Here is a 22209-nt window from a genome sequence, read left to right as displayed (position 1 = left end):
TTTCAAATTATACATGAAAATAAAGATTGATTCTTAAATTTTCACATTATGATAGATAAAGAATAAAAATATAATATTCATAGGCTTAGGAAGACACAGATTATCCGAAAAAACGTTTACTTAGCGTTGTCCCATGTAACAAACTCGAAACATAAAACTCAAACAATTCGCGAAATGTTCACGCAACTCTTCGAAATTTTGCATGAACATTCTATGACGGGATATATTTCAGTATTGGTTGACATGGCTGTCTCCATTTAAAATTTGCATACATATTTTCAAAAGAATATGATGTACGGAAATGTCCCATCGGGAATTTAATTTGGAAACTTAAAACATTGCAGTTCAAAAATAAAATTTTGACAAGATAATTTATTGAATTGTATGCACGATCGTTTTGTACTAAGTGTTTGCTCCGAAATTCGAATTGAAAAATAAATTGAGCTACATAATAAATTCAAAACAATAGATTTACAATGTCTTGCGGAAATGTCCGAGTTCAACTTTCATGCCTTCACAAAAACTTTTACGGAAAAAACCGGAGATTTGATTTCGTGATGATTATTTTTCGGCCTTGATAACTATACCAATAAAAAGTACTTTTAAAGTTGAAGTTGGTACACCAAATAACATTAATATAACAGGGTTATCTAAAAAAAATACGGATTAATGAAAATGTCTTGCAAGTTTGTCCGTTATCATAATTTGACGTCGCTACAAGCGTAATATGCTAGAAACGGCATGCACTGCGTGTGCCTTCCTCCACTAAATATAAATGTCCTGCTTTCAACAAAACGAAATGATGCACACATTACAAAAATACATATCTATAAGACTGTCAAAAAGTAAGAACACTTCAGTATCATAAGTATAAGCTATTGTGTGTCACTGCTTGTATAAAATCATACTCGGGTTGAATATATATTGCAGCAATATTCCTCTAAAAACACATAATTACTAACAGTAAAATTGAATATCCTATGTTAATTATAAAATCATTGGATTCTCACGGCATTTATACCTGTGTGTTATAATTTGCATTTATCCAAAAAGGAAAGCACGAAGAATTAGATAAAGCACGTTTCCAATTTAACGTCATTTTTATGTTACACTAAATGGTAGCAATATCTGACGTTGCGTCACCTGCGAAATCACAGGCATTAAGAGCTTAATTGAAAGCATGTAAAGTGTTGTAGGGAGCATTTTTTGTAAAAGAGTTTACGTCTGGAGAATCGCAGAAAAGTTATCAAAATTCTTAGGTACTTGGAGACAGGACAATTTTTTTAAGCCTTGAGACTCCCTTTTTTCCCCAAAATAAAGAGGTGTGGTTTGGGTATTAGCTGTCCCCAGTATTTACAAAGTGCAACCTATAACATGTACAGGTACTAATTGTACATTTATATATCCCCCAATGTTATTACTTATTAAGCATTTTAAATAATAAATTTCAAAATGTAAATTTACAGTGCAAGATTCAAGCTAGACATGTAATTCCAGACGACTACACCAGATGGTGCTTTGATTTTTTTGTCAACAAACGACAGATCCATTTCTATTGTTTAATTATTGCTGGATACAATGTATATGTTACTTCATGAGTATATTTTTTTTTTAACGGTATAGATTTTAATTAAAAAAAATAATGATATCATTTCATTTAAAAAAAAGCTTGCATGAAAGTAGCAATAATGTTATTGTTTAAAATTACTTGAAAAATACCCGCGGTAATGTGATATAGTATTTATTTTGAAAGACAAGATTTTCAAATTATTATTTTATAGCTTATCCCTTTTGATCTGACATGAATATTTATTTCAACTCAGTTTCAATAATCATTAGGTAAAAGACACAATCTTATAAATTTCATTAAAGCTACATAACATTTTTGAAATAATGCTGGTTTTTAGGGTATAATGTTTGTAGCCTATTTTTACTGATATCCGATTTCCCGTTTTTATTATCAAAAGTTTTGTCATAATACTCTCTTAAAATCATTACTGCCAAATAAATTGCACATAATTATGCATTAGAAGTTGCAGTTGCTACTAGATATGTATAATTACATCCTTTTTACTGCTTCCTTTCAGTACTGCAGAATGTTACATAAGAAGGCCTTCTACCATTACAGAGTTCATCAGAGGTACCTAAGAAATGTCTATGACAAAAGAAAATTGGGGAAATTGCATCAATATTGTCATGCTTTTGAAAATATGACTAATTCTTTGTAAAAGTATCGAATTTAGAATTATCTTTGATCGTAATATGACAAAATTCTCAGTGTCAGCTTTGTCGAGACAAAGTAGTGCAACTGTTTGTTGCTCAGTTGTCTATATGCATGGATAAGATCATGATTTTTAAAGAAAGACAAATCTTATATTTATCAGCCACTTAATGTGGTCATGCTTTTTTTTTAATTTTATAGTAAGATAAGAGACTGTATATGCATATGTAAATATTATTTAAATTATTTGCAGCATTCTAAAAGGATTATATTTTTGAAGTAACAAATCTTATTTTAAAAAATCTTGTTTAAAGCCTGATTGCCATAGTATTGTTTCATAACAACTCAATTCAAAGATAATTTTCTCAATTTAATGTACTGACAATCAAATGTCAAACATTAAAATAAAACGGTGACAAAATTGACATGTGAAGGAAGAGTTTTGGAGTAAAAGTTGAAGGGTAATTATCTCAGGATGGTAGCGACATTGTCTCTAATAATAACATTACATAATTTTTCTGTTCTAATCTTTATTTATCATTAAAAAATCAGTCAGGATGATCATAAGAAGGTCGCTGCTGGTTGCCAAATTTAGTTTTGACAATTCGATTGTTTTAACCACCAATTACCATAGCTGCCAATCAAGTATTCAGAGTTTTACTCTTGTAATTGCATTTCCTTAGAACTGAGACAAAGTTTGATATAGGCCATTATATCTTGTAAGGTAAAAGACTTGTTTACCTCTCTTTGGTTATTGGACAACGGCTGATTCAGTGAGTCAGACTCATTTTTTTGTTAATCGATGGACTTTTATAATTAATATATATCAGACTGTGTGATCAAGCATGAGAAAGATTAGATGCTTACACATGACAAACCACAAAGAAAAACCTGAAATTTATAAAAGGCAAATGCATCTAGAAATAGGAATAGATCTGATGGTCAGATGATACTATGAATATCAGCTTCATGAAAAATAAGAAAATTCTCAGTGGTAATGTTGTTCTCCTATTTTTGGGGCCACTTGTGCCTATATATTGACAGCTACACAACTGTTGGTTTTTTTTGGCAAGTTTAATTGACCTTAAACCTCATTCACATGGATCATTGATAATGTTGAGTTTATTTTAATTCTTTTAATAAAACATTTATTTTAAGACTTTCAAGTTCAATTCTGTCAGGCTCCTGTAGAGCAGGCAAGACAAATGGTCTAAATTTCTGTTATAGTTAACATATATAAATATAGGTGGAAAAGTTTGTGTTTTTTTTTTACATTTTCAGAAATTTTTACTGGTAGTTTTTATGCAGTTTATAGTTCCAGTTAGATTTTAAGCATCATAACTTTGTCAAGCCATGAAATCCAGAAATAAACAAGTAAGATTTTCCTTATATTCCTTTTTTCTCCCATATTTTATTGATTTTAAATGGACTAAGTTTTTGTTAGTCAACATAAGACTGTAATACTTATTGCAGCAATAACAGCCAACACACAGAATTCCATGGAATCCGTTACCAGTAATTTTATATGTTTATCATATTCTAATATGTTTAAGTATATGTTTTAATTACAAAAGCCATTAAAAGTTGATAAATCCCTGATATATATATATTGTTATGATAGAATAATGTTTCTTCTTTGCATCATTAACTTTAAACTGTGAGTTAGATTATGCAATCGTTCAAAAAATAGATATAGTCTTTGTTACCAAAGTTCATTATAACATCATGTGCATTCTTCGTATAAATAAAAGAGGCTATATAAAATTACAGTTTAATGTAGTATGCAGCATATGCATGAAAACATTGAAGGTATTATATTTCCTAATTATTGCACTGCATGTTCCTTATCATAACAGAATTTACAAAATACCAAATTAAATTTTCAGTTTGAAATCGATTGTGGTGGAAATAAGAAATATTTTCACGGTTTTAATGTGATATTTAAACATTATGTCATTTGTTGGTAGAATGCGTTTGAATTCAAAATGAGCAATATGATATTAATATTCAAAATTCTTCATTTTCAAATTCTGCACGTTTTGTTGTGCAGATGTTTATGCATCGTGAACCTTGAATTATTTAGAACATGCCTTAAACAGTAAAGATACAGGGAGTCATTATTTCATGTTTGTTAAATACACTGCATGGTACGACAGACCACACCAATCACCAATGCCTGACGCTCCAATAAAAAAAAAACAGACAAAAACTACATATAAATTAGAAGATGTCATATCATTGCCAATGACACCCTATGCAAATGACCAATTAAAGAAAAGTTAGCAACTATAGGTCACTGTGCAGACTTTAAATGAAAAATGTAAAACAAATATTGAGCAAAAAACATATTTGATATATAGCAACAATTGACAACCCTTGAGTAACAGCTTCTCAGACTTTGTACAGTTATATACAAAATGTAGCTGGGTTGAATGGGTTCAAACCCTTATCTGAACCTTGGATAGTGGTGAAACAGCACAATACCTGAAGAAACTGCACATAGCAACAAATAAATAAAACCAAATATAACAGCAACAATGGCCTACTTCTCATAACCCTTATCTGAACCATAGCAAAACAACATAAGAACAAATGCAAAAAAAATAGTTCTAAAGGACTTAACTTATCAGATCAATTGAAAAATTAAAAAAAAGATGTGGTATGATTGCCAATGAGACAACTTTCCACAAAAGACCAAAATGACACAGACATTAAGAACTATATTTCACTTTTCGACCTCCAACAATGAGAGAAGCCCATACCACAAAGTCAGCTATAAAAGGCCCGGTTGACAATATAAAACAATTCAAACGAGAAAACTAACGGCCTTATTTGTGTAAAAAAAATGGAAAAAGCACATATACATATTTGATACAATTTTCAACAGATTGCGTTTAAAACCTATTAAATTTTCCTTGATGCATTCTGTTGCTGCTAAAAATAAAACTATGTATTTAATAATTATTTTTAAAACTTTTATTATCCCATCTATTTTCATCTTCTTGGTCTTCACAGATTTTTATGATATTGATTTGTCTTCTCAAATTTATATATATCGTTTTTTCTGTTCAAATACATATGCATCAAATAAATAAATCAATTATTTTCCTAATGTTTTATACATTTATTGGAATAAAAACCTGCATTGTTCAATATTGTGATAATATTTAAAGATTTTAATGACTTTCTATAGCCTTTTCTTCTTAATTGAAGTAGAATTAGATATAGATTTAATTTTGTTTTTCAGTGTATCTATAAGGGAGACAACTGCATTTTTATCAATCAGCCATTTTTCCATAACATCCAGACAGGTGAGATTTTTCTACAACACAATTTCCTTTTATTTGTTTTGATTATTCAAGAGCTACCGAAAACTGAAACTTGGGAAGAATGATCTTATTAGTAATCATTATTGCTGGGTGTGATATTATTTACAATGTATCATTGAGCTATAGGTTTTGTATTTTCATCGCAAAGATCAGACATTAAAATGAATGATATGTTTCATTATTTCAAACATTGACAAAAGAGTGTTGGCCAGATTTAAACTTGATATTGAAATGAAGATGGCCATATTTTTAAAGATTTGTAAGTTTATGAATGATGTTATTTTTAAAATGATAACGTCTTATGGTGTCAAGATATATGAATGTGAACAACATTGTTATTTGTTATGGACCTTTGATGCTAAATTTAAACACAGAGATGTCATGTTTTGGGAAAATGAATGAGCAAGCAAGGAGTGTCAAATTAAAGAAGTCTACTTGTTGTGTGATGTTTTTCTGGAGAGATACATGTCTTTGTGTCATGCTGTCTCCAACATACTATTATTGATAGATGAGACAATTCACAGATAGTGATGTAATGCATAATTATTTGGATGATAAAAACTAAAGTGCAGCATAAACTAATTATTTTTACAAGTTTGCATGTTTTGAAGACATTGAGGTTTTATCAGAATAGCAATAGAGTAATTATTCCCCACAATTTGTTTTATTTTAGGATTAATATAGTCAATGTAAATTTAATATTACTAGAAACATGCAGATATTTCAATTTTGGATTAAATTTGATGTGCAAATCATGACCTTAGTAGATGTAGGAAATAAGGACAGTCAGTGCATTCACACAAGTAATCATAATAATATTGAACACTAATTTCAATTTTGTTAAATTTAAAGTACCTGATTAATCCAAAGTGCCAAAAATTAACTATTTCTGGTTTGGTGAACATGACTATAATGCGGCATGGGCTTTGCTCATTGTCGAAGGCTGCACAGTGACCTATAGTTGTTAATTTCAGTGTTATTTGGTCTAGTGTGGAGAATTGTCTCATTGGCAATCATACCACATCTCACTTTTTACCAAAGCTTTAGATAAGGATTTTCCCTGAAAGCATGGTTCAATTTTTTTATTCAAAATATCATTTCAAGTTAAATGTCATTCTCTACCATGAAAGTCTTTAAAAAAATCTCAGAGTGACTGTAATCAATCACATATAGTCTTCACCTGGTAATGAGAAATCATCTTATAACAACAAATTATTTGAAATTGGAATTACATGGATTCTAGAAAATTAATAAGACATGTATGATGAAAACAAACCCAACTTCAGTGCCAGTTATTTTCACTGATAATTTAATATGAACTAACTATTACCCCTGTTAACCTTTATAATCAATTTTACAGAATTAAAAATTATTCCAGAATCAAATAAATCTTTGTTTTATATCATGGCTTTAGTTCAGAGTAGAACTTTGTGATCAGGTGGTTTTATGCCCACATGGGCATCATGTGTTCCAGACTGTGCGTCTGTTCATAATGGTTCGTTTGTCTGACCCACTTCAGGTCAAATTTTATGGTCAAAGTAGTATTTGATGAAGTTTAAGTCCAATCAACTTGACACTTTTAATATGCACATTTTCCCTATGATATGATCTTTTTAATTTAATGGCAAATTTGAGTTTTGTCTCCTATTTCATGGTCCACTGAACATAGAAAAGGTTAATGAGAGTGAGTCATCCATGAACTATGAACACATATTTGTTTATTTGATTTCCATAATGGGATACATATACAATGTGATGCATCCACTGCAATTTTTCATTCAGAAAAACGAATTAAGCATCATTTGGTCATTCTTATTAAAACACCTGGTACTTCTGCATTAGACATGAGACAGAAAGTGCCCTTTTTTGACTGATTTCAAATGTCCACTTGTTTTCCAAGCAACAGGATAAGTTAGGTACCAGTACTCTGTCTATTATTATTATTAACATTAATATTATTAATCCATTTTGTGTTTATCATATTAACTAGGATCAAAAGTTTTCCTACCAGATGTCAATGGTTTTTCTTTTGAAGCTTCCTCCACCAATAAAAACTGGCTGCCATGAAATAGCCAATAGATTAATAGTGCTGAAAGAGGTGTTAAACACCAATCAATCAATTTATGTTTCTGCTCCTTCCCCAACCTTTAGCACCTACATGTAGTTGAGTGCATCTTCAACTTTATCAATCTTAATGTAGTGTATTTCATTTAATTTTACCTGAAAACAAATATGAAAATACTAAAGACTTTTTTTGTTATTAGACATGTTAGAAGGATTTTTTTTATCATTGATCATGAAACAAATTTTTTACAACATGGCCATAATAACTGCAATCTAAAGGTTTAATTATTATGATCATGTATGAATACCGATCATCACTCCCAAATTACCAATTTAATCCATGCTGCTTTTAGATCATTTCAACTTTTATGTCTTCAGGAAACCTTTAGATTAGCAATCAAAATCTGAAATAGCAGTTATAAAATTATTGTTTATGATAAAACCATCAGGTATAAACGGATTTTGATACAGTCACAAAGCTCTACTGGTACCAGTCTCTTCTTGATGTATTCTTGCCTAGTAGTTAAAAAAAATTATAGTTATATTCTTTGTATGGATTATTTAGTCTACCAAATACCCTGTGTTTTATTTTATTGATCTAAATACAGAACAATTGTCATACAAGTGGGAGGTTGGGCCCTTAAATCATGTGCCATGTCACTATTTTCTCTGCAAAATGTCTGTCCAAAATCAGGAACTGTATGACAGTCTGTCATTATTTCTTATGATTATGCCTTGATTGCATTTCTTATACAATATATTTACATTGTTAGAAAAATATATTATTTCTATAACTTTAGATACAGGAAGAAAAAATGCTTTTTGTGGGAGGACAAATATTGTATGATAGTTGGCTCAATGCAGGATATATATATATATATATGAATATATGCATTTTAAAAATTTATTTATTGTGTGCAGTATCGGTTTTTATAACAATCCAACGCCCTCATAAGAAAGATAATTTATTATTATCTAGAGATATTTGAATAGGTTATAGATGCAAAGAGAAGATTGTAAGTTACTGCTTTTATTGTATATTTATGATTTTCCTTGAATTTTGAATTCATTACAACACTACTAAATTACATTTTCAAATATTGATATTCTACATAAATGTTGTATTTGCAGAAAAATTACAGATAACAATAAAAAAAAGTTTATTACTTCTTCATTTATTTTGTCTGACACTGAAGGGTTTTCAAGTAGCACTGATTGGGTGATTAATTTAAGAATTTTGATGACTGATTATTTTAGACGATTTGACCTCTACAACCCAGCAAGGAATTCATAATAGCAATCCGATTTTCACTTCTATGACAATAAATATTTCATAAACTATGAGTACGTGCTGATTTATAATTTCATACCTGATAAGATTAATATCTACCTATCATAAAACTAGCTATATCTGTTAGTATCATTACTATGTTATCATTGTAAGTGGATGTTTACCTCAATAATTAGACACATCTACAAATTACCTGCTGTTTCAGATTCATCAACATCATACACTTCATCTCTTAAATAGCAGTACACTTCTAGTATTGTTCTATTTGAGACATGACACTGGCTTATTTACCGTGCTCAGAATGGGTGTAGTATGCTATTAAGGACACTTATTTGTAACCAAGTGCTTTTTTTATTCATCAGAAATTCATATAAAAGAGAAAGATTAAAGAAATGAGGCTAAAATTTTAGCTCTTGAATTCAAAAATCACAAAGCATATTTATATAACTGTAAGATGCCATCTTTATGCTTTATCAGGCTATCAGTTTTTAGCTGACATGGCTTAAGGGCCAAGTGAGCTCTTCTCATCACTTGGCGCCTGTCGTCCTTCGTTTCGGTCATTAACTTTTTACATTTTGACCTTTTTTTTTAGAGAATCATGGAATGTAGTGAAACCAATCATGGCATAGATATTCTTGATTAGGTGCTGACAAAGTGTTGTTACTTCAAGGCAATCCATCATCCAAGATGGCCACCAGTGGGCGACTTTGTAGTAAACATAGGACCCTATGGAAAATACATACATATGTCTTCTTTTAGAGAACCACTGAATGGAATTAAACCAAAGATAGCTTGAATGTTCCTTATGAGGTGCTGACTAAGTGTTGTTACTTTGAAGCCAATCCATCATCCAAGATGACTGCTAGCGGGGGTCTTCAGTTTAACATAGGAACCTATGGAAAATACATACAAATGTCTTCTTTTAGAGAACCACTAAATGGAATGAAACCAAACATGGCTTGAATGTTCCTTATGAGGTGCTGATCTAGCTTGAATGTTACATGAAGCCAATCCATAATTCAAGATGGCCTCCAACAGGGACTTAGCTAAACATAGAAACATATGAGAAATACATGTACACACAAAAAAACACTGAATGGAATGAAACCAAACTTGACTGTTATCATATAATTGAATTCATTGGTCTTTATTACATTGTTGTAGATTGTAGTTCACCATTTTTACAATTTCAATTTTATCTTATCTGTTTAATATCATTTAGATTTATCAGTCCAGTTTGACTCTAGGGTTCATGTAGTATCTTTTGTGTTTTAAAAATATTAATTTTTCTTGATATAACTTTTGATCTTTACTTGGAAAATTCTGGAATTATAACCAGTAAATTAAGCAGTCACAGGTCATTTGCAAGATGAGGCAAACAAGCAGACATTTTTTTACAGTTAATGTATTTTTTTCATTGATAAAATATTTTTGATTGAATAAAAAAACATTTTCTTTTCTTGGCAATGATTGTATCATTTTATTGATCTTTACAAAAAAGAATGAGAGCACACCTGTTTGTCCTTCATCAGAAACGGAATGATCAAACACACCCAATTGAAAGGTTTATCAGTAATTGTGGCGATTAAACTAAAGAAAATATGTATCAAATATAAATATTTAGGTAACTGTTGCAATGCACACAATACTGCCAATACGCAAACTTAACTTCAAGTTATATTTTAAATACCAGTGTCCATAATCACTCCATATATTTAGCTCCTTGGAAAAATTGTCTTCACATAATCTTTGTGGGAACAGTTGATGTTTGACCTTTGTTACTTCAATATTGCTTAGGTCAATACTAGAGTTGTATTGTTTTCATCTTTGTCAAATTTCCTGAGACAGATACTTCTTTAAAAAGCCTTTTTTGGTACAGCACAAATATTAAGGAGTGAGGGCTGCCTTGGGAACACATTTATGCTCACAAATTAGAACAAGTCATTAAAATATGTACAATGAAACTGAATTTAATCTCAAAGTAACATTTTTGCAATCACAATATAAGGATTTTGTTATTGTTTTTTTCTTTCCATTTCAGGATAACAGTTCATAGTCAGTTATGTTCCAAGATGGGGCTGGTTGTACTTCATATGAAGGTATTTAGTTGGTTTCATTTTTTTAATTTTTTTTTCGCATATTGATGAGCAATATCAGCTTCAATCATCAGTGCTTCTTAAAAGACAAACAGCTGTGCCCCATTCACTTTTGTAAAGATAAATAAAATGATACAATCATTTTCAGGAACAAATTAAGGTTTTATATTCCATTCAAATATTTTACCAACCCCAAAATATATTTATTCTACTATAAATAAATTAAACAATATCATCTGAACTATTTTAACTTATCATAAAAGATACAAGCTTTGTTTTGGATAAGCCAGTTATCTTTGAAATGAGCAAACAAACTTATAAAAAGTTGCATTGATATTACAGACAATTTATCTTTTAATGTTTACATTGCATGTGAATGATGAATGTAATGTTGGTTCTGTTTGCAGACCACACATTAACTGCAGTGATTTGTTTTGCCTGGCACAGCGACACTGATATATGGAAACAGAGGAAGTTTTCTTCAGGTACAAGCTGCTTTACATTGACAAATCCATTATGTATAGATTCATGATGCAATTGTAGGAAGAAAAACAAATTAATCTCAATTATTCAACAGATATTTTGGTTAGCCTTCTGTAATAAGATTATTTGGTCTGATAATTCAAATTGCTGTATAAGCAGTCCTTGTCACAGAAACAAATGTGTAGTTTTGTGGTTTTTTTGAAAATTTAGAATTATAAAACTATTATCCATTCCGGCAATTCAACCAGCATGGCCAAAAGATGGGAAATAAATTAAACATTAAAGTGTACAAAATACAAGTAATTGTCTCATATTTTATAATATAGTGATAAATTTCTGATAGGTGTAAAAATGTGTGAATTGTCAAGATCAACCAACATTACTAAAGGGGTAAATTCAGTATTATATACGTCATCAGGGACCGCCCATTTAGGGGAGAGCCTTCTGTATAACACTGAAGTTATATGGTCTTCTGATTGGCAGATAATGTTTGTAATAAATATTTTTTGGTAGATGGATCAAAACTAGAGTTGAAAAAAAATAAAAAATAAATGCTGACTGTACTAACTTTTTTCCCTTCAGGGTTGAAAAATAATGGAATTCAGTGTGAATCTACATTGTTTGTAAACAAGGCCATGTGAATGCCCAAAAATGCCGCATGACCCTATGTTTTTATTGTTGCAAAAGATAGGGCTATATTTGTACTTTCATGAATGATATATGAAAGATTTTAATTTCTAAAGGTAAATCAGGCATAAATTTATTTCCACACATAGATTAGCATTAAAGTCAATGGGAGATTTTTTACTGAATTTACCCCTACTAATGAAATAAGCAATATATCCAAAATGGCTGCCCCTGTTGATGCACACAACTAAAACGTCACTTCTTTGGTTGTTCATTAATTCTTCTTAGCATCATCAGAGGTCAGAATATTCTTTATTTCTAAAATTTGAGTATTTATCTATTTTATTTTTAAAGCACACTACTTTTCGTTTCAAATGTTGACTTCTTAATTTTACTTCTGCTACTCAATAAACAAACTTTGTCTTGGGAAGTCTTTAAAATTAAGTGACAATCTGTTGGAAAAAAACATCCTTGTGAACCTGAATGAGTACTTGTCAACATTTTCTCTGTCACTAGTCTGGTTCTAGATTTCAATCAATAAGAAAAGATTAAGAAAATCGTAATTGAATGGATTTCCTTTTCTAAGAATTGTTTGATGATAACTATTTTAAAATGTTTACTATGAAGACATTTATTGTCAGTTTAAAGCAAGGTACGTGACTGGATTTCCTTCTAACAATCAAATGAATTTGAGGTTCCTGAAGGTTCGCTCTGTTTGGTTGATAAGGTTATTATATTCTGTGAATTTTTAAAGGTCTCACGTTAAAAGGGGGAAAAAAGATTTTTGGGAAAAAAATTGTCATGCTACAGAAAGATCATTAGAAAAGGGTGTTTTAGTCTGTTTTCTATTTAAAGTATTGACTTTATGGTACATTGATATAGAAATATTTAGATATGCATGATTACAAATAAGACAACTATCCACCACAGAACAAAAATAGTGGGAATGTAACCAACTATTGATCATCCTATTGCCTTCAATGATGAACAAACCTCATACCATATGGTAAGGTGTTAAAGGCCATTATAAAATACTATAAGAATCCATGTAAAGTTGAAAATCCATAAAAAGATCTTGCACCTTATGTTTGTTTTGATTAGACAAAAATCATTGTTGATTCCTTTAAGTGTCTTTTGACAGCTAAAACTGTAGCGACTCTCATGGATCACTGATTCTTCCTGCTTGGAGATTGCTTGACAGATTGCAAAGATCCTTTTACATGACATATGTTGTGCTATTTTAGGACCTACAGAGATATATTTGGGGTTCCTATAACTCAATTCAAACTTTGCTGTTTCTGCTTATATTATTTTTTGACAGCATGCTCCAGAAATCTTCCTAATAGAGTCATTTTCTAGTGCATAGGATTAATTTTATCAAAATGAGTAGATGAATCAATATTTCTTGTTAAAAATAAATGGAAATTGATATGACCTAGATAATAGAAAATTAATTGTTGTGTTGTTGAAAATAAGGAGACCATTCAACAGATTACAAATTACTGCTAAATGTTTGGCACAGGCTTATGTGGGCCTCTACTTTTGATACTTTAATATACATGTTCATTAATATGATTTAAGATTGGTATTATACGTCTGTCTGTCTCTACAGTGGCACATGCTATGTGAGCCTCTAGTTTTGATACTTTAATATACTTATAGCTGACTATGCGGTATGGGCTTTGTTCATTGTTGAAGGCCGTACTGTGACCTATAGTTGTTAATGTTTGTGTCATTTTTGGTCTTTTGTGGATAGTTGTCTCATTGGCAATCATACCATATCTTCTTTTTTATATTGTTCCTTAATATGATTTAAGACTGGTATTATACATTTGTCTGTCTCTTCAGACATTTTGGTTATTAATGAAACAGTTTTACAAGGAAATAATTTAATCAACCTGTTTGTTGGATATTAAGTGTGGAATTTAGATGGTATGTGTCTCATTCTGTATTGATATATTATTTAGATATGTAATATGAGTTGTAAATTAATGCTTTTATATCATTTATACTTTAAAAGTATGCCAATGAATGACAGAATATTAGTTAATATAGTTCCATTTAGTATCCAAGTCAGAAGCTTTAAGATAAAAGTTGAAAGATTTATCAAAAACTTTTTCATTATAAAGTGGATCTAAATTTTTTCGTTCATGACAAAGCAAATTGAATTAAACCATTCTTCATTGCCTATGGTATAATTATTGCTACTAAAACACGAGATTTGTGGATTTACAATACACCCTTTTCACCTTGTCCCGTAAATTTGGAATTGATATTCAGATATTTTCCTCAGTAAGATTGTCATAAATTGATTGCAAAGTCTTAACTTAAGGCAAAGATGAATATAATGAAATTCATTCCAAATAAAGCAAATTGTTACAGGATTTCTAAATTGCAAATTGCTTTTAGTAAAATTGAATTATATAACATTGGCTTGAAATTTGACACATGCACCTAAGTAATCTTACAGACAAATGATTTAAATTCCAATAAAACATATGTTTTTATTTTTTACAGCGATATAATTTGAAGTGAAGCATATGGGGAAGAAACACCAGCTAAGATTATATAAAAGAATAAAAGTGTTTCTTTGAAAGACAGACAGGTTGTTGTTACCCTATCAGGTATGTCAAACCATAAGGATTAATGTTATGCAAAATATGTTTGTTACAAAATTGTGACTAAAGACCAAATTTAGTTTCACTACTTGTGATCATTAATGCTATCTAGACAAACAAAAGGAAGGTAAATTCATGAACTGTGACATGATGCATAAATTGAAATATCAAATTCGGTTTACAAGACAGTCCCAATTGAAAAAAAAAAAAACAATTCACAAACATGACAGAAAGGAGTTGTCTCTGTGTTTGTACAAATTCCCACCAATCATGTGAGAAGGCTTAGCTCAAGATATATTGTATACATTTATCATGGAAAATATATATACACACATGGACAAAACCAAATGCTTTTAAAGCAGTTCTTCTCCTCAAAGTAACAGTGAAGCATTCAATATGTTGTAGTGCAAAATGAACTGAAATATTTAACTTGTGTTAAAGCTAGTTTGTATTGACAAAATGATTCATTTGTACTATAAATTATCAATATCGTATGGTATTCTATTCTATGTATATTATAAAACATATTTGATAAACAATATTATGAAATGATTTGTCTATTGTATATTTTCAGGTGAACTCAATTTCCTGTTTCTACAATTTCATTGTGTTATTCTTAAAATAATATTGTTGTCTGTTAACTATATGTTTTGTCTTTTCAGGATTTCATCTCATTTCAGGTTTTTCTAATAATGTTTAATCATGGGTTATAACTTTTTACAAACAGGCATTTCTTCTCATAACAAATGATTGTACTGTTATATAATTCATGTGGTTTTTTTTGCAGCTTTGAGGATTGACTAAAACATTTAGAGAACAACAATTTAAGTTATAGTTTTATATATTATATTTCTTTGCCTCTGAATTGGGAATAAGTTAGATTGTTTACAAGTAAACTTACAAAATATAGAATTTCTCTCATAAAATTGCAAAGAAATGAAAATGTGTCATCACCTAAGACTTTAACAATATAGATGTTTTTGCATTTATGGAATAGCTATCTGTAGTCCTATAATATAATATATCTTTAACATTGTAGGTATGTCAGCATCCACACAATGGTATGAGATGTTGGGGAGCGGAGGCTGTAACCTCATTAGTCAAGGCAGCACTCAGTCATACTTATGATCCTCCGTTACATCAAAATCTGGTAAAATATTCTTTTGCTCTATAGTACAAGTTGTGAAAAGATCCCCTTTTAATATTGTCTAAAAATAAAAATAATAAACTTTGTGTTCATGTTGCTAATTAGTATTACCACTGACTTGATTATTGTTGCTACTGGCATGTCATTATGGCAAAGTGAACCTTAACAAATATTTCCTGTTCAATTTTTTTTTTTTAGTTTTGAATCTTAAATGGTTAATTTACCAGTAATATTAGCTATATAAAAGAAGATGTGGTAGGATAGCCAATGATACAACCCTTCACAAGAGACCAAATGACACAGAAATTGACAACTATAGGTCACTGTACAACCTTTAGCAATGAACAAAACCCATAACACATAGTCAAAAAAATTAACAAAAAACAAATATGTAACACAGCAACAATCGACAACCACTGAATAACTGACTTGGGACAGGCACATACATACATGTGGCAGGTTTTAACATATTTGTAGGATCCAAAACCTCCCTTATCCTGGGACAGTAGTGTAACATTACAACATAAGAATGAACTTTTAAAATCAGTTAAAGGCTTAACTCATCATATGGATTAATAAAGAAATACTTCTAATAAAAGAGAGTGGACTTGGCCGGATACTTGATGTCATCCCAACAACAAAAAGACACTTAAGTTCAGACTAGGAATACTGGCAGTAACTGACAGCTAGTTCAAAGCCAATAACAACTAATAAAGAAAAATCATGCATCTAAGACTAAATTAAGCGTACCTGATAGGCATACCTCACCAAACCTGATAGAAGTTTCCCAGAAGGGTGTCTTGGGCATGTATTTGTGTATATTTTTCTAAGACTGATATATAGCAATTAGAAACAATTAAAATAACTTTTTATAGACATTTTTTTTTATCAAAATTGAATTTATTGTTGGAGAACAATTTAAGTGTCAGTATTTGTTCATCCCTTGCATGTAAATAATCCAAATATGGTTGTTTTTTAATTGTAGAAATTACAAACGTGTATTCTTGGACCTTTACAAGAACTGTCAATCATCCACCAACCAGATATCAGACAGAGACAGCTAGAGTGTATTCTACAGATTCTACACAACAATGGTGATAAACTGGTTCATGGGTGGCCATTGGTGCTTGGAGTTATTGGTGCTGTTACAAATGACCAAGGGTAAGAAAATCATAATTGTATAGTGAAACAAATGGTCTGTTGCCTGTTTAAAACCAAAAAAAAACAACAACAAAAAACAGCCAGCAACATCCAATGAATTACTCCTGATTTGAGACTTGCACACACAGACTGTAACAGGTTTGAATATTGTTTCAAGTGTTCAACCTTCTTCCAACCTGGGACAGTAATGTAACTACACAATATAAAAGCATACTGTAAAATATTAATTGAAAAAAAACCCAGATTCATCTGATCAACACAAAGCACAAAAACAGCTAGTAAAAGGAATATACCAATCTAAAGGTACACATAGTTACTAAAAGCTATCGTGACAAAAAAATATTTCAGTAGTAGAAAGTGGAAAAGCATTTATTTATTTGTGGTAAACTGTCAAGTATAAACATTAACAATGTTAAAAGATAGCAGTAATAATACTATGATATTTCAGGGAGAAGTTGATACAGACAGCTTTTCAAAGTTTACAGTTGGTAGTAACAGATTTCCTTCCCATAATACCTTGTCAGTACTTACAAGTCTGTGTGGAAGTGGCAGCAAAGTTTGGTTTACAGCATCAAGAACTTAACATCAGTCTGACTTCTATTGGACTATTGGTAAGAACTTAACTTCAGTCTGACTTCTATTGGACTATTGGTAAGAACTTAACATCAGTCTGACTTCTATTGGATTATTGGTAAGAACTTAACTTCAGTCTGACTTCTATTGGACTATTGGTAAGAACTTAACATCAGTCTGACTTCTATTGGACTATTGGTAAGAACTTAACTTCAGTCTGACTTCTATTGGACTATTGGTAAGAACTTAACATCAGTCTGACTTCTATTGGACTATTGGTAAGAACTTAACATCAGTTTGACTTCTATTGGACTATTGGTAAGAACTTAACTTCAGTCTGACTTCTATTGGACTATTGGTACGAACTTAACATCAGTCTGACTTCTATTGGACTATTGGTAATATACTCATATATAGATATACAAAGATGTGGTATGAGCACCAATGAGACAACTCTCCACCCAAGTCACAATTTATAAAAGTAAACCATTAAAGGTCAAGGTATGGTCTTCAACAAGGAGCCTAGGCTCACACCTAACAGAAAGCTATAAAAAGCCCCCAAAAATACTAGTGTAAAACCATTCAAATGGGAAAACCAACATGTACATTTGTAACAAAGGAGTAGGTTCAGTAAGACCCCTTTTTGGCCCCAAAATATAGCAGTTTTATAAAATTGTTAAAATGTAAACTTTTTGTTATATATTGGAGAGTAGAATGGTTCTTCTTCATAAAAATGCGCTGTTAATGACAATACAATGCACATATAATTCCAGCATTTTTGTTAAATTTTAGACAGTTTCCGGGTAAAACGAAAGTGGTCGCATTCGTGTTCATCCAAAATATTGAAATGGAAGTTGGATTTGATGATAATACATAACATATATAAAGATTGAGGATGAACAAGGATGCGGCCACTTTCGTTTTAGACAAATACCATCTGAAAAGTGACATTTTTTCGCATATTTGGTAAATTTTTCATATTTGAGCTTGAATCGGATCGTTTTGAATGACTTAATAAGTTAAAATCTTCCACATAAATTAATTGAATCATATGAAATAGACACTTAAGCGTTTAAAAAGTGGTCAAAATTTTTCGTCCGATGAAACTGAAATTTGAGGCCAAAATCGGTCCTTACCGGACCTACTCCTTTAATCAAGTATGCATAAGTATTACTATTTACATTATGATAGATATGTTATATGGTGAGAGTACATTTCCAAATATTGTATTGCTGAAAACCCAACATGTATACAGCAGCGACTATAGAAATAAATGAAAGTGTGATCTTTTGGAACAATGTGACAGCAACCCAACAGCCAAAAAATCTAACTCTGAAGTCGATGTTTAAAAGCATAGATACCCTTCATTGATTTTGAACAAGTATCAGAATCCAATGTTCCGTTAAATTTAGAAACCCAATATCAAACTTTTAAGTCGTTTAGTTGCTAAAGGCATAATTACAACTTGAGAAACCAATCTGAATTGATCTATGGCTGCTATTTGTGTGTACAATATGTGCATATTCTGGGAAACTTAATCTGTCTTTCATCCAATTAACACCTGATTGACAGCATCTAATGAAGCTTGCTTTTGTCTCTTAGGTCACTGAAAGTGCATGAGATAATAGTATTTTAAATTAACTCATCAATGAGGAAAACAATGGTTAGAGTTTGTTATTAGATCAGGTTAAATGAAAAATACTTGTGAGAAAAATTGGTTACATTTTTAAGTGATTTACATTCAATTTTAAGATCAGTCAAATATGATTCATTAACTTTAAATCTATGATTAAGTCAGCATTATTGACACCAAGTTAGACAACTAAAAGTTTGTGAATTAAATCTAACAGAACAGAAAAAGTATGATATGTGAATAATATTTAGATATTTGATTGGACTTACTTCTGCAATTTACATTTCCATAAAGATTGTTTAGCTTATTTGCACTTCATTTTTGGTTTCGAAGTCATTTGACCAATACAAAATCATTGTATTAAGTCATAACAACACTTAAAAGAAATAAAACATTGTGTTTAAAAAGAATTTGTTATAAAAAGTATTATTTTGCATATAATGAAACCGCTAATGATAAACAAATGATTGTGTGTATTTAATTTTTTTGCTTGTAACTTTTTAAGAGTTTTACATCAAACTTTTCTCTTTCAGTGGAATATTTCTGACTTTTTCTACCAAAATCGTGAAAAAATTGCTCAAGAACTTGAATCAGACTTGTCAGAAAATGATAGTAAAAAACTTGGTATGCCTGCTTTTGATTCCCTATGGATGTGCTTGTATAGCAAACTTGGAAAATTATGTGTGGACCAGAGACCAGCTATCAGAAAGAGTGCAGGACAGACTTTGTTCTCTATGATATCAGCTCATGGAAGCCTCCTTTACAAAGACACATGGCAAAAGGTTTTATGGCAGGTAGGAGTTGTAACTGTTATTAATGTACTGAGATAATGACCATTCAAATATAACTTCTATTTACTGATATCAATATAATAATATTATTTTTTTTTACAGATGGTAACATAGATAGCAATACTTATAGATTATCGTTGATTATCTCAACGAGATTGATTTTCTCGCTTGAGCTGGTACAGCGAAAGTGAGAAAAGCAATCGAGTTGAGATGACCAATGATAATCTGTTTATCGCTATTTTACCTGTGACGACGTTGTCAATTTCAATGTCAATTTCGTTAGTAACGCCACGTGGCTCCTAAGTTTCTAGCAATAATTTTTCCATATCAAACGAGAAGCATGATATGAAAATTATCACAAAAAAAGATCAAAGGAAAAATACACAAAATAGCGATAAAAACTATTCTTACCTAAGATCATCATGAAATAAATTATTGGTTGGCCCAATGTCATAACAAGTCTCATCTGTGTATTGTTTTTAATCAACAAAGAAACAAAGTTTATTTCAAAATTCTGCAAATAAATTAACTTCTATATTATTAATTTTGGTTTATCCATTTTTGACCTGGATCATTCCTGGGAGTGTTTTGCTTTTACAGTGCAATTTTTAGATGTTAATTGGTATGTGATCTTAATGAAACTTTGAAACACAGTTGGCTCTCTTTTCAGGTTGTTTTCGCTTTAACACATTCCCCATTTCTATTCTCTATTCTATTATTTGATTTTTAGGATTATGAGATTTGTTTTTGTGATATCTCACTTGCTTAATAGTTGGAATATGTATACCTCTACTGCTCAGCCACAAGCAATGCTGGAAATTTAGTTCTTGAAATGGATAAATTGCAAAAAAAACATCTGTAAAGTACTAATCTTTGACATTATTTCTTCAGGTTTTGTTCCCCCTATTAGCAGATGTACAGAAACTGTCAAGTCAAGCTTCTAATGTAAGAGACGATGCAGCAACAGGGAACATCCTAATTCATCATTCTAGAGATACAGCAGAAAAACAGTGGGCAGAAACCAGAGTTCTAACACTTGCTGGTGTAGCTAGAACATTTAACTCAAAACGAAGATTTCTTCAACCAATAGGTTTGTGCAAAAATGATAGCCAGCTATGATATCTTTCATTTTCACTGTAAAGTAAATCTTGTATTTTGAATAAAGGATTGATAAGGGTCCACTTTTATAAAACTTAAAATTCAAACATGTTAGATAAGTATGAAAATAAGTAGACATGATTGCCAATAAGACAGCTATCCACAAAGTTCAAATGATGTAGATATAAGCAATGTTTATCAATATTAACTATTATGCACACATCAGTTGTATCTTCAAATCTCAAGGCACCAGATCTTTTCATTTATAGATACAGACAATTAAATGGTGTCTGTTTTTCAAAGTTCACTGGTAGTATCTCATACAAGTTTAAAAGATGTACATATACTCAAGTTATAACAAGTTTTCTTCTCTTCAGTTATTATACAAGGTTTTACAAGTAAGCACTACATGCAGTATGTTTTAATGTTTCAGATATTTTTCCTTAAATGTATGTTTTTTATACACCTCCTGGCAAAATGGGCATTAAGGTTTACCCTTGTTCATCTGTACTCATGTACACCCTAAACATTTTTCCCTTCTCTAACTTAAGTTTTCCTTAACCAAATATTTTAAAACTTCAACACAATGCTTATTGCCACAAAACATCGATCAAATTTAGCCGCTACCACATTAAAGTTTTAAAGAAAACAAATCCTTCATACTGTAGGTTTGAATAAGTACATCAACTCTTGTATATTTACAAGCATCTGTGTCCCATTGACACATTTTTCTTCCCATGTACTTTTTATTTTATTATGATTAAAAAATAATAGTATTAAGATCATAACACTAGTGTATAATTGCATTGATACGTTATGCAATTAATTGAAAATAAGATTTGTTATCCTCTATGATTACTTCTAATACTTTTATGAACTTGTCTTCACTTTTAATTGACTATCGTGACAATATTTCCCGTTAATGTGTCTGAAAATAAGTATTCAATTTTTTCCAAACAATAGACTTTACCAAATTTATTTCTTTATTATCTACCTGACGAAAGGGAAACCTTTAGAGACAAAAATACAGATTAATAAAGAATTTATCACTTCAGGTTACACATTAGTATTTGTTTT

General features: G+C 30.5%; 1 protein-coding gene across 6 annotated transcripts in view; it reads left to right on the top strand.

Annotated features, from left to right (window-relative positions):
• LOC134719289 (protein MON2 homolog) overlaps positions 1-22209 on the top strand; it is a 302758-nt gene that overhangs the window by 230474 nt on the left and 50075 nt on the right. For all 6 annotated transcript variants that reach the window (XM_063582325.1, XM_063582319.1, XM_063582304.1 and 3 more), the window contains 5 exons: positions 15769-15879; positions 16862-17037; positions 17486-17648; positions 19777-20037; positions 20926-21124. In XM_063582325.1, the coding sequence (XP_063438395.1) occupies positions 15769-15879; positions 16862-17037; positions 17486-17648; positions 19777-20037; positions 20926-21124 (910 nt within the window). The remainder of the gene's footprint in view (positions 1-15768; positions 15880-16861; positions 17038-17485; positions 17649-19776; positions 20038-20925; positions 21125-22209) is intronic.

This window comes from Mytilus trossulus, chromosome 1 (assembly GCF_036588685.1).
Source record: "Mytilus trossulus isolate FHL-02 chromosome 1, PNRI_Mtr1.1.1.hap1, whole genome shotgun sequence".
In the NCBI taxonomy this organism is placed as follows: domain Eukaryota; kingdom Metazoa; phylum Mollusca; class Bivalvia; order Mytilida; family Mytilidae; genus Mytilus; species Mytilus trossulus.
Note: the sequence above shows the minus strand (reverse complement) of the source record. Positions and strands in the feature narration are given on the sequence as shown.